General features: G+C 58.2%; 1 protein-coding gene across 9 annotated transcripts in view; it reads right to left on the reverse strand.

Annotated features, from left to right (window-relative positions):
* CACNA2D2 (calcium voltage-gated channel auxiliary subunit alpha2delta 2) overlaps nt 1-12331 on the reverse strand; it is a 141196-nt gene that overhangs the window by 20634 nt on the left and 108231 nt on the right. For all 9 annotated transcript variants that reach the window (XM_034956531.2, XM_055109986.1, XM_034956530.2 and 6 more), the window contains exons 4-6: nt 10646-10705; nt 4108-4152; nt 737-878 (exon numbers count right to left, since the gene is read on the reverse strand). In XM_034956531.2, the coding sequence (XP_034812422.2) occupies nt 737-878; nt 4108-4152; nt 10646-10705 (247 nt within the window). The remainder of the gene's footprint in view (nt 1-736; nt 879-4107; nt 4153-10645; nt 10706-12331) is intronic.

Here is a 12331-nt window from a genome sequence, read left to right on the forward strand (position 1 = left end):
CTGGAGCTCCCTATCCAGTGTTTGACTCTTGGTTTCCTCCTCCTTTACCTCCCAGGAGCTTCAGGAAGTTCCTCCTCATGTCTGACTCAAATCCTTCTAGCTATAGTGACCTCGTTTCCCCATTGTGTAAAGCTGCCTTGTCCCTGAAGCTTGGACTGTCAACCACCCTCTTCCACATCCCCCTTCCTTACATCCCCAGCTCCTGGCTGCTCTGGGCAGGAAAACTCCCTACCTCCTTGGTTCTATGCCCAGGAGAAGGAGGGTAGTGTCATAGGGTTGGTATCTGTGAGGGGTGGTTCCCTGTCCCCCTACCTCCCGTGTCCACCTGATGTGTTGCAGCTTGTCAACCACTCCTACTTGGGGGCAGGGAATGGGGAAGGGTGGTGAGGAGTTGCTTCAGGGGCAGGCGGGCACTCAGTCCAACATGTGGGGAACGGTCTCTGTGTGCGTGCATTTGTGTGGGTGCCTGTGGACACATGGGCAGGAGACCATGTATGCACAGGGATAGAGGCTCAGTGTTTTGCAACTTGCTGAGTGTTAGGGTGAGGCTCTGCCTGTAAGTGCTTGATGCCCATATGTGGGTGAATCTGAGAGGTGCGCAGGAGTAATCTCAGGTGTAGGAGGCTGGAGGTAGATGGCACTGGCCTTCTGTCCCCAGGGACTCTGGAATGCCCTGGCAGTGGGCCTGCCCCCACAGCAGGTGGGATGGGCTGTCCCGATTGCTCTGCACACTCACAGCCTTTGTAGATGTCCGTAGGGATCTGTACAGCCGCGTATGAATAGTTGACCTTGTTCTTGAAGTTTGGGTCCTCGATGAAGTCCAGCCTTAGGGTGTTGGCCTTAGACCCCCTTTCCACATCCTCACTCTCAGGGTCGTCCTGCAGAAAGGGCACCCCCCAGCAATGTCAGGGCTGGAAAATGGTGAATTGGGTTGTAGAGGCCTGCAAGTAGGGGCAGGGAGGGCCAGAGTCCAGGAGATAGGGGCATCTCAAAAAGAGAGACTATTGCAGTAGGAGACACAGATGGAGAGACTCAGGGACAGATGGACATGGGGTTGGACCCCTCACCCAAGGGGCCTGTGACTCCCATCTCCCCCTGCCCACCCCACCCATCATCCCCACATTTGCTAAACCCAAATTTTAAAACCGAAAGGAAACCAACCTCTTCTCCACATTCTTGAAAACCAATTAGGAAAGGAGGCAAATCATGGAGCCAATCAGAAGGAGCAGGCTCCAGAATTCTGCTTACAAGGATGTGCTTGTGCAATCACAGGGAGGCCTCAGCAGTCCCTCCTAGGAGCTCAGGGCCCCCACAGCCATCACTGGGTCCTGCCCAGCCCCTTCATGGAGTTCCTCTGGGACCAGGGAGAGGGCCCTAGCCCCATCTAAGGCAGGGCACTATCCCCCGCAGCCGGATGGCTCTAGGGTCTGAGCTGGGGAGGCTAACCTGGGAGAGCTGGGCTGGGGGCTACCATTCAGACCTGCTGACCTCCAGAGGGAGGGTCTGCGGTGCCTGGTAGCAGCAGGACTGAAAGGGCCCCTGTTGATTTTCTAAAATGAGCCACAGCAGCCTGACAGGTGCCAATTATGGCATCTCACGGCCGGGTAGGCTGTGCATGCGCCGTGCGCCCCCGCCCACCATCACAGGCTGGCAGGAGTGGGTCTATGACTAGTGTTGATGCTGCAGCCGATGGAAGGGGGGCAGGCTTGGGTGCAGGTGTGCAAGGGGGAGGGGAGGGAAGATGGTGGTAGAGAGTGAAGGCGAAGAGGAAAAAGCCAGACTGGGGAGGCAAGGGAAAGAAGGAGGCTAAGGGTGGAGAGCAAAGCTGGGGGACTTCCTAGGCTGATAGGAGAGATCATAAGCAGCTGAACACCCCATACGCTCCCTCACTGCCCCTCAAAGCCTCTGTGACCACCCTCAGCCCAGGCTTAGCTCATTCATTCTCCCCCATGGGTCCACGCGGGCTGACCCCCGCTGCCCACTATGACCTGGGCATGCCCCTCCCCTGTGTTTCTGCCTCTAGGCATTTGACCAAGCTGTGTCTTGTCTGGGGAAAGGGTGACCGTGCCTCTCCACCCAGCCAGATGCGCTCTCCACACCACAGGGGCACGGCTCTGAAGGGCCTGTGGCAGACACTCTTTTCATCTCTTTGAAGGTGGATTTTGTACAGCAGAATCCAAGCTGTCTGCTGTCCTCCCACTGCCCTTCCGCAGTGTGCCACCCATCTGCCCACCCCTGGCACACCCTAGAAGCCCTCGGGTGCTGGGTAGAGCCAGGGCAGGCAGCCTCGGAGCATGGAGGCCAGAGTGGAAGCGGCCGCCTGTGAGGCGTGCGCCACTCTCGTTCCGCTCAGAGGAGGGGGAGGCGCGGGAGAAGAAAGCCCCCGAAATGTCAGCGGCAGATGAAGGGCACTAGAAAATTTAATCTTCCAACTTTCCCAACTAATGTGACATTTGGATTCTGTTCTGATAAGCTATCAGCTGGCGAACTTTTTCCTTCCTTTTCTTTCCCCCACCCCCACCTTCTGGCTGGTAATTTAAAAGTAAATGGTCTAGAAAGATCTCTAACTGTACCTCTGGCAAAGATTAAAAAAACAAAACAACACAACAAGCAGGGGAGTTGGAAAATGTGTGCGTGCTGTCATTTATACCAGGCGTTTGGCCTAGCTGACCCTAGTCTAGCCAGGCCCCAGAGTGAAAAGCTCTCTTTTCGGGCAATCTCTAGCCCCCCAACAGAAGTCCAAGGGGCTACGGGCAAGGAGTCAATGATTTAGAGTGAGGGGTTGGGGCCCTGGATACAGTTGAGGCTGCTGGAGGTAGGTTCAGAGCATCCTAGTAGGGGTTGGGCACCAGGCTGTCCAAGGAGCCCCTCAGTGCCAACCCCCACCCAGGGGCTTTGTATGGTGGGCAACTGCAGTCTCCTGGTTTATATTTAATGCACTGATTGCTAAAATTACAGCCCGCTGCTGAGGGGGGTAAGGAATTAGATTCAGGGTCTAATTAAAGGTTCGCTCTTCATTTGAATTTCAGATTCCAGCTTTAATTTTAGCAACTTCTCTGGGAGCCACGGAGCTCAGCCAAGGGGAAGCACACCTGCTTGAGCCCACCCCGCTCCGTCTCGGGCCCTGTGCCCTCCTGCGGCTCTCCCAGGCCAGCCTGGCACTGTGGATCCTGCACAGGGATCCTTTCCAGCCTTCTCACCTCCTGGTGTCATTGGGTACCTCTCACTTGCCCCAGGAAACCCACCAAGCCCGCAGGCCTAAGAGAGGAAGACTGGATCTTGGGTCCTCTGAATCAGCCAGCAGTCTAGACACTGTGCTGCTGTGACACCTCTGTTTACAGAGGGGACTGTTGGGTCCAACTACTTTTGCCTTAAAGTCAGGCAGAGGGTCTTGGGCCTTGACAAGCTCAGCAAACACCGTCTACTCCAAGTGCCCTACACCCTCAGACACTCGTCTTCTCTACAGCCACCTCCCCTGCAAATAGTCTTACAGCTTTCACACGAGTCTTCTGGTGACGGGGACCTCACTACCTCACAGGGCAGCCCGGGCGGACTTGAGCCAGTGAGTGACATGGAGGCAGAAGGGTGGTGTGGCTTTGGGCTCTCTGGTCAGTCCCAGTGCCACCACTTCTGAGGTGGGTGACCCTAGGTGAGCTCAGGGTTAGGGTCTGATGATGGGCCAGGCTGTGGGGTGCTCAGCACAGGGAAGGGAGCTGGCCTGACCTGGAAATGCACCTGGATGTTCCTGCATCCTGCTCACACCTGCCCACCTCCAGGAAGCCTTCCCAGCTGCTCCCTGTCTCCCTCCTCTCACTGCACTTAGAGAGGCCCGCTCCATCTGGGACCTAAACTGCCCCATGCGGGAAGCGCCAAGCGCCTCACCACCTGCCTCACACTGCAGTCAAGCTCAGCCCACTAGTGCGCAGAGATGCAGCCCTGGAGGGGTCCGGACTTCTAGGGAGTTGTGGGAGGTGGAAGGTGGGGCCTGTGTCACCATGGCTCTGCAGGGTTGAGCTCAGAATGTGTGGCGCTGAGTCCTAACATCCATTTTACAGCCAAGGCCACCAAGGCCCAGCAAGGAGGTGTGGCTCAGGAGGGGGTGCTCACCAGCTCAGCGTCAGCCTTGGCGTCATAGTACACGATGTCTTCCTCCTGGTGAGGGGAGAGAGGCCTCAGCACTAGCTGCTCAGGGTCCCGAGACAGACAGGACTCCTAGCCCCAAGGCCTGCATGGCACCCTTAGATTCCTCTGGGGCAGAGACTGTCCCTTTCCCCCACCCAGAGCCACCCTCCTGGAAGGGCCGGATAGGTCAGGGCTGAGAATGCAGCCAGGCCTATCTTCAGGGGCCCTGCACAGGCTCCAGGAGCATGCAGTACCCCTCGACTGAGAATTCCCTGGGCCTTCCTAACTCAGGGGCCAAGCGTCCTGGGCTGCAGCCTTCTAGGTTCTGTCTGCAGAGAGGCTGGCTGAGGCAGCACCAGGGAGCGAGGAAGACGGAGAACAGAGCCGAGTTTGGGCAGGAGGGAAATAATGACTCGACGCTGCATCTTCCAATTTCTTCTATTAAAAAGCCTGCTCATTACGGGCATGTACTTATTAATTATCTGTGATTTGTTGTGAAATGCGAGGGGGTTTCCACAACAGGAGCGGGAGAAAACAAAGCCCAGCCCTGGCGCCTGCCTCCCAGCCCTCACCCGCCTGCGTCTGCCCCGCCTGTCCCTGGCCCATGTCTGCTTGCCAGTCGCCTGGGTTCTTGGCCATCTGTGCGTCATAATCACCGGCCGCCCCGGGGACCCGTAACACAAACGGGCTAATTTCATGTGTAATGATCTTTAATCAGAACCGAGCGCGGCTGACAGAGGCCGCCAGAAGGTGAGCCCGGTGTCAGCCAAGTGCCATTGGCTCAGGAGGGTCTGCCACACTCTGCCCCCATGGGCTTCAGGGCCACGACTCAGGACAGAGCTGCTGTCCAAGTCACCCTCTCCAGGTGCTCCTCAGCCCTGTTCTGTACGGCAAAAACCTGCAGCGTGGCCCCGGTGGCCCCTCACTCACTCAGGGCTTGTTTCTTTGAGGTCTGCAGATGGGAGTGGTGACCAAGTCTGCCCCCCAGGGGCTGGCTGTGAAGTGGCAGACAGAGCCAGCACTCACACCACCAGTGCAGATGTCGCCCGGACACCTGCTTCCCAAGGCCCAGCTGGGGCTCACTCAGTGTGTGACCCCAGGGCTAGACCACTCCCTCTCTGAGCCCCAGGCTCCCCCAGGCAGGACTCTGGAAAGGCGCCTGGCTGTGGTGACTGCCCACGGGCTCCGTCAGTACCTGGGACTGTTTCAGCGAACAGTCCTAGTCTGTCTCTCACCAGGGGTCTAGGGGCTGCAGGCCACTGGCTAAATGTGCAGGCTTAGTCCCAGCATTCTGCAACACTGACTGCATGCCTGGCACCATGCATGGGTAAGACCACAACTTCCTGAGGAATGTAAGGCCAAAGGCAGCCCGAGAGTTCCAGCATCCCAGGGCGCCTGCCGTGTCTGGCGCTTTTTTACAGCAGCCTTATGACCCCATCGGTCAGATGTTTCGAGAGCAGGGAGAAGAAAGCCTTCGCACCCTGGCTCCAACCTGCCCTTCCAGCCTGTTGTCAACCTTGCCCACACCCACCACCCACCCACCAGTGCAAGAAGGCTGCAGCCCCGGTGGGCCTGGGGCGGGGGCGGAGGCCGGGCCCAAACTGCAGGGTGCTCGGCCTTTCCCTGCGCCTGGCTCCGACCGAAGCGCATAATGAAAGCTGACATTACATCAAACACAATAAGGAGTTTCAGTTGACGAAGATCATTCCTGAACACACAAACCTATTAAACTGAGGGGGAAAAAATATCAATTCAACACACTTGCTGTGAAAAGAAAATGTGATTTGTTATCTAAAAGGGGGTTATAAACACAGCTCTGATGCTCTTTCCCTCCGTAATGAAAGCGGGCGGGTGCGGTGGGAGGACTGCAGATTACAACCTGGGGCCTCACTCACCCACTTTTTAGGCAAACCTTCCACAAGCATGGGAAAGGACACAGGTGGGGGCTGGTCACTTGCAGCCCTCAGGAGCCCTGGGCTCCCCTCACAGGCTGTGGCTGGGTCCTGCCTGCACCTGGGTCAACACTAGGCACCTCAGCGTTCACTGGGGCCACCTCTCCAGCTGCTCCAGGGGCTCTGCTTCTCTATTTGTTCTGCTGTTTCACAGTCTTAGTGGAACATCAGATATTGGTGGCGTCAGGGACATAGGGGGGACATGTCACCCAGGAGGATTCTTAGTCCCCTGCAGATGACAGATGAGGCTCAGGATTCTGTATGGTCTCCCTGCCCCCCAGGGCTTGATGCATGTGGGAATGACCGCTCCCGGCCTCTCCTGCCTCTAGGAGGGCGAGACCATACCCCTTCCTTGGTAAGAAGTACATGGATGGTGGCACACAAGGTCATACATGTGAAAATATATCATAAATACAGCTGTGACTGCTATGCATGATGTGGTGTGGAGCTGGGGGTGTGGCAGGAGGGGGCTGTCAGGGTCAGGGTGGGAGGGTCCCCGAGAAGGCCTCTGTCTGCTTGGGCCAACACAGTACCTGAATGTCTATCAGCAGTGACCACCTCCTGGGTTAAGCAACAAGGAGGCAGTATTCTCTAGTGACTGAGTGCAGGACCTCAGCAAAGAGTCCTGGCCTCAAATTCTGACCTGGACACATGAGCTCTGGAATCCTGGGCAGTGAGTGAAGACTGAGGCTGAGCCAAAAAGGACCCAGCCTACTGGCTTGTCCCAGTGGCCCGCTGAGGAATTCCAGGGGTCACCCGCGAGGAGGCAAGGCTGCCCAGTTAAATCATGCAGCCTCCATGAGGCTTCATCTCTGGGTCTCTACTTCCCCACTCGTAATATCAGGATGAGGCCTCCTCTGAGGGTATGAAGAGAACAGGGAGCTGGGCCTCCCCAGGGGTAGGGCCAACTCTGCCCATGAGTGGCCACCTTCTGTCTTTGCAACTCCACAGCCCAGAGGAGAGGCTGAGTGTGGAAGAGTCCCGGGTGGAGTGAAACGGGTGTCCTTAATGTCTGGGGACCACTCCCCTGACATACCCTGTGTTATCTGATATTTTAGGGGCCATTTTGCCCAACCGGGTAGGAGTTGGGGGAGTCACCCACTCTGAGCTCACACACATGCCCTCCCATGTGGACTTGGGCATACAGATAACAGGCGAGGGGCGGGGCAGGAGGGTCCACGTGACCCTTGTGTTGGTGACATACATTCTCCTTAGCAGGAGCCAAGCCCAAGAGAGGTGTGAGGAGGGTGGGTCTCAGGGAACAAGCTGAGGAAATGAGCACGGGGTGAGCGGGGGAAGGACAGTTGCCATCCGAGTTCAGTGCTTGGAAGGTGGCTGCCAAGGCCTGGCCAGACATGACTGCCGCCTGCCCACCAGCTGCCTGTGCAGGCCTAGGCCAGCCACCCGCTGCACCAGTGAGGACGCTTGGCCTTCCTGCCCTGGCCTAGTGCCAGCTCAGCCTGGCCAAGAGGACTGTTTTCTGAGAGAGCCGTCTGTCGCTGGCTTGGCAGAGGCAGGCAGGGGCCCTATGGCTGGGTCAGACCCTCAGGTCAGGAAGGCCACCTGTCCTGTCCAGCTGGCTCTTCTAGCCTGGCCCAGCCCCCTCACAGCCCTCCCTCTAGTCCCTAGGCAGAGCTCCGTCCACTCCCACCATCACATTCCCCAGGGCAGGGCTGTGTCCTTCCCTTACACTTCCCAGGGGAGGGCTGTCTCTTCCATTCCACTCCCAGCGCATGGCTTTGTTTCCTGTAGGCCCTGGTGTTGGCACTGAGGCCCTGGGGCCAATGGCCACTCCCCCCTCCCCTTCCCATGCCCTGGCCCAGATCCTCCCTGGTGGTGGTTTCGGTGGCACACAGTGTTGGCATAGTGTGGTGCTGGCACCAAGTGTGGTCCGGCAGGTGGCCCCTCTTCATCTATCCTAAGTGTTATGGGCACCAGGGCACCTGCTGCCCACCTGTGGGGGCATGGGAGGCACTGCCTGCTAATCAGGGCCATTGTTTCCCTGGTGTCCAAGGGTCTGGGTTGGCCAGGGACGAGGAAGGGGGATAGGAGCTTTACATCCAGGCATTGCCCTCTTGATCTCTTGTCCCAGCTCTGACCCTGCAGACTCCAGGATCCCCAACCCCCCAGGCTGAGGTCAGTGGAGTTGTGGGCATGTGGATGTGGGTTATACCATTGATACCACTGTCTGTTCCTCAGAGGTTTGCATCTGGACCTGCTGTGTGCTGTCAATACAGGGAGGGCCACACCCGGCTGATGGTGCAGTGGATTCCAGTCTGGCCACATGGGCCAAGCATCTCCTCTGTGGCCAGAACAGCTGGGCGCCATCCTCCCCATCTCAGAGGTAAGAAGACTGCTGCTGGTCACGCTGTCACTGCTGTGGGCTGTGGGGGCCGATCTTAGGGTTGGGGCTAGAAAAGGGAGTCCTGGGCAGACATCTGGAGAGAGAGGCTTTGCACTGAAGGAGGGGTGGATAAGGGCATTCCTAGGAAGAGGGCCTGAGTTTGAGGCTAGAATTGTGGCACAGGCCAGGTGCCTCTCCTGAGTTCTGGGAGGGAACATGGCTCCTTGTCTGTCATCTCCTGAAGGTCATTGGAAGGATGTGGTTTCAGGGGTGGGTGGTGTGCCTGCAAGGGACAAAACAGCATCCCTTCCCAGCCTCAAGTCCCTGCACCCTCCCCTGGCATGGACAGTCCCTCCTGCAGCCACTGCTGCCAGCTCTCCCTGGCAGCCCGAGCATAGCTGGCTGGTGTTGGGCTCTTGGATACACCATTAGCATTGATGCCTTTCAGCCTGGCAGCTGTGGTAGCAGCAGTGCTTCCTGGGAAGAACAGTGAACCAGCAGCTGGGAAGGAGGGAGGTGACTACAGCCCCACCCACCCTACCTGGGACACCAGTGGGACAGGCCGGCAGGCACCCGGTGGGATGTGGCAGGGAGGGAGATGAACAAGGCCGGGCCCAGGTGGCCCTGTGATCAGGGCTGCCTGTGGTCACACCCACAGCTGGGGGCACCTCAGGTCAAGCCAGGGGGAGGGGAGCAGCCAGAGCCCTTTACTGCCTCATCTCAGGACAGAAGTACTCAGGGCCCAAGGGCTGGTGTGGCCAGATATGCACCCATGCCATCAGCGGCTTGGCACCCACATAGCCTGATGTGTGCAGTGATTCCTTCACACCCCATAGCTGAGCTCACAGGCAGCACTGGCACCAGTCAGTCCTTTGCCAAATGGGGAAACTGAAGCCCTTGCCTGGGTCCCACAGGGACTGTGAGCAAGTAGCACTGGAGTAGGAGAGAGGGAGAGAAGGGTCAGTCCTGTCTCCTGGGGAAGGGGGACTGGTTTGGGGAGTAACTAGCTCATTCATTTGTTCACCTTAGAAAATAATCTTTCATTTCCAATCTCATGTGAACTCCCTGAGGGCAGCACCCAGCACCTGCCAGGGGTAAAGGAAGAGTGCCATGGTGTGGGCAAGGTGAGGCAGCCTCAGCATGGCCTGGAGGATGGGGACTGGGGAGGAGGAACAGATTTAGGGCTTGGAGCATAGGCATGAGCCCCTGACACCCGACAGCCAGCTGTGAATCTCTGCCACCAACAGGTAACCTCGGGTAGGTCTATCCACTCTGTGCTTCTGTTTTCTTGTCAAATAGGGACAATAACCCCACTGCTTCCTAGAGCAGATGTGCCTGGCCCAGAGCTGGAGTGAGTCAGGTCTGCCACCCCCACCCTGCTCCTCCCTGTGTTTAGCACGAGACTACTAGGAGGCATGGCCCAGACACCCCAGCAGCTGTGGAGGACACAGGAGCCCTGCCAACTAGTCCGGTTCTCAAGGGTTCCATCATCCTTGGCACTGGGGCTTCCTTGAATCCAGGAGGAGCCCTGCCTCCGTCTGATGCTGGCCCGAGGGCCGGTATCCAGCCCCAGGCAAAATCAAACACAGCAAGGAATTGGTGAGGGCAACTCAGGCCTAGGCTGGGATGGGTGAGGCTCCGTTCCCTCCCTCACACACTAGATCCTCTGCGCTCAGCTTCTTGCACCTCTGCTCCAAGGAGCGAGCCTGAGCTCCTTCTGAGGTGGAAGGAGAGGCTTTTGTGACCATGGCAGCCCAGTCCCCTGAGGCCAGCCTGAGGGCCTCCAGGGTGGACAGGTTGCTGTTCAGGGAAGTCAGGGAAGGGAAGTCGGGGAAGGGCATTTGGTCCCCTTTTCCCAGCATCTCTTGCAGGTCACTGTATTAAAGCCTCTGACAAGTCCTGAAGTCCAAAGGCCTCTGACCCGGGGGCTCTCCAAGAATCTGAACACCTTATCTGGGGAACACAGGGAACACTACTTTCAAGCAGCCTTCCCACTCACGGGTGACTCCACAGCTCCTCTGGAGTGAATGTGGGCTCATATCTCACTGTGTGCCCAGCAGTGAGAGGCGCCTGGAGTAATTGCTGAATGTTGGACACAGGCTTCTGGCTCTACTCCACAGACCCCTCTGTGTCCCTCATGTGTCTGGGCAGCTCCCACCCCCCAGCATTCAAACCCACCCATGGATGGGCATGCCCTAAGTGCTGGGCAGGGTGCTGGGGTTCCTACCTTGATGTTGTCCTGCCAGCGGTGTGCTTTCTGGAAGTTCTCTGCAGCATCAGCCAGTCTCTGAGGGACAGAGCACAGGGAGGTCAGAAGCGGAAGAAGGCAGCCTGCCCTATGCCCACCCCAAAGCCTCTCCATCCCCAGCACTCCCTGGGGCCAGGCTGGACTGGTGACTCCCTTCCCCTCATCCTACGAGACCCTCAGAGATTCTCTGCCCCAGACACTCCCCAGCTTGCTGTGTGGGCACCTCCTTGACCACAGCTGGGTCCATGCAGGAAAGGTGAAGCCTGCGCAGTGACCCCAGGGGCATCTCCATGGGACTCCCTGTACTAGGCCAAGCCCTAGTGTCACTCTCTACCCCCCACACACTTGTGTCACCCCAGTGCCAAGAGGAAGCTCCTCTGGAGCTAAGGCTGAGCTGCAAGTTACAAAGTGCTTCACCTTGCCCTGCCCTTCTGCCAGCTATCCAGAGCTCCACAGGAGGGGCCCACAGCCCACCCTGTCCATCCAGGCCCATGGGCCTTCTCCCAGACTTCCTGAGCCCCTTCCCACAGGGCTCCCAAGTCCTCTGTCCACAAGAGCCTGTCCTGTTCTTTGGGGCTGGTTCCAGTGGCCTCTTCCAACAAAGCCCCTGTGCCTGAGAGCAGAATGTCCCTCAGGGCATAGCTGTGTGTCTGTCCATCCCACATCTGCCACTGGGCACGCTGGGTGCCAGACTGTGCTGACTGGTGGAGGTGTGGCAGGCCTGGTCCTGCCTCTTGCAGCTCACAGGCACAACCTCGCAGAACCACCATGGCAGGAGAGGTTGAGGGACAGGAAGCTCAGTGCTGTGGGGGCTCGGGACCTCAGGGAAGGCTTGCTGGAGAAGAGGCTGGGGCCCGGCCACTCTCTGGGCCTAAGTCCGGGTCACCCAGATGTTCTTATTCGGTACTTTCTAAGGATCCCTTCTCTACAGGAAACCTTGGGGCTCCCAAGGATGGAACTGAGTCTGGCCTCGGGGGCCTTCTGCAGAGCTGAGAGCAGTGGTGTCCTGTCAATCATAATGACAACCATCACTATCAACTGGCCGCCTACTGCACACTGAACCCTCCCCTGGCCAGTGACTCGTGTGCTGTGCACCTTGTACCATTCACAGTGTGCCTGGCATGGAGCCATTGTGGCCCTCCTCAGATGAGGACGCCCAGGCACAGAGACGGCCAGCAGCCTGCCCAAGGTCACACGGTGAGTCCGGCTCAGGCTGGGCCCCGGAGCCCAGCCCTCACCAATGCATTTGTCTTGCTCAGCCCATGACCAAGATCCAAGGACCAGCCTCTGTTGGGCCCACCATGCTCAGTGAGGTGGGTGGCTCTGGTCTCTCACCCCCACCCCACCCTGTCCCACAGTGGAGCAGGCACGTCCCACCTCCGGGCTTACAGCCCTACTCAGAAGGTCCCGCCTCTTGGTATTCAGGACACCTCACCCCCATCCTTGAGTCCAGGCCTGATATGGCATGTGGGCCCCAGAGGGGACGTCCTACTAAAGCCTGTCAGCTGCCCATTAGGGGAAGTGGAAGTCAGGTCATGGAGGCTGGCATTTCCTCCTCTGAAGCATGGACTAGCAGGGCAGGGAGCAAGGTGGGGCCTCCTGTGGAGCTGTGGCCTCTGCTCTCCTGGGGCAGAGTGTCACACCCCCATAGTTAGAGGGGCTGTC

Source organism: Pan paniscus, chromosome 2, assembly GCF_029289425.2.
Source record: "Pan paniscus chromosome 2, NHGRI_mPanPan1-v2.0_pri, whole genome shotgun sequence".
In the NCBI taxonomy this organism is placed as follows: Eukaryota; Metazoa; Chordata; class Mammalia; order Primates; family Hominidae; genus Pan; species Pan paniscus.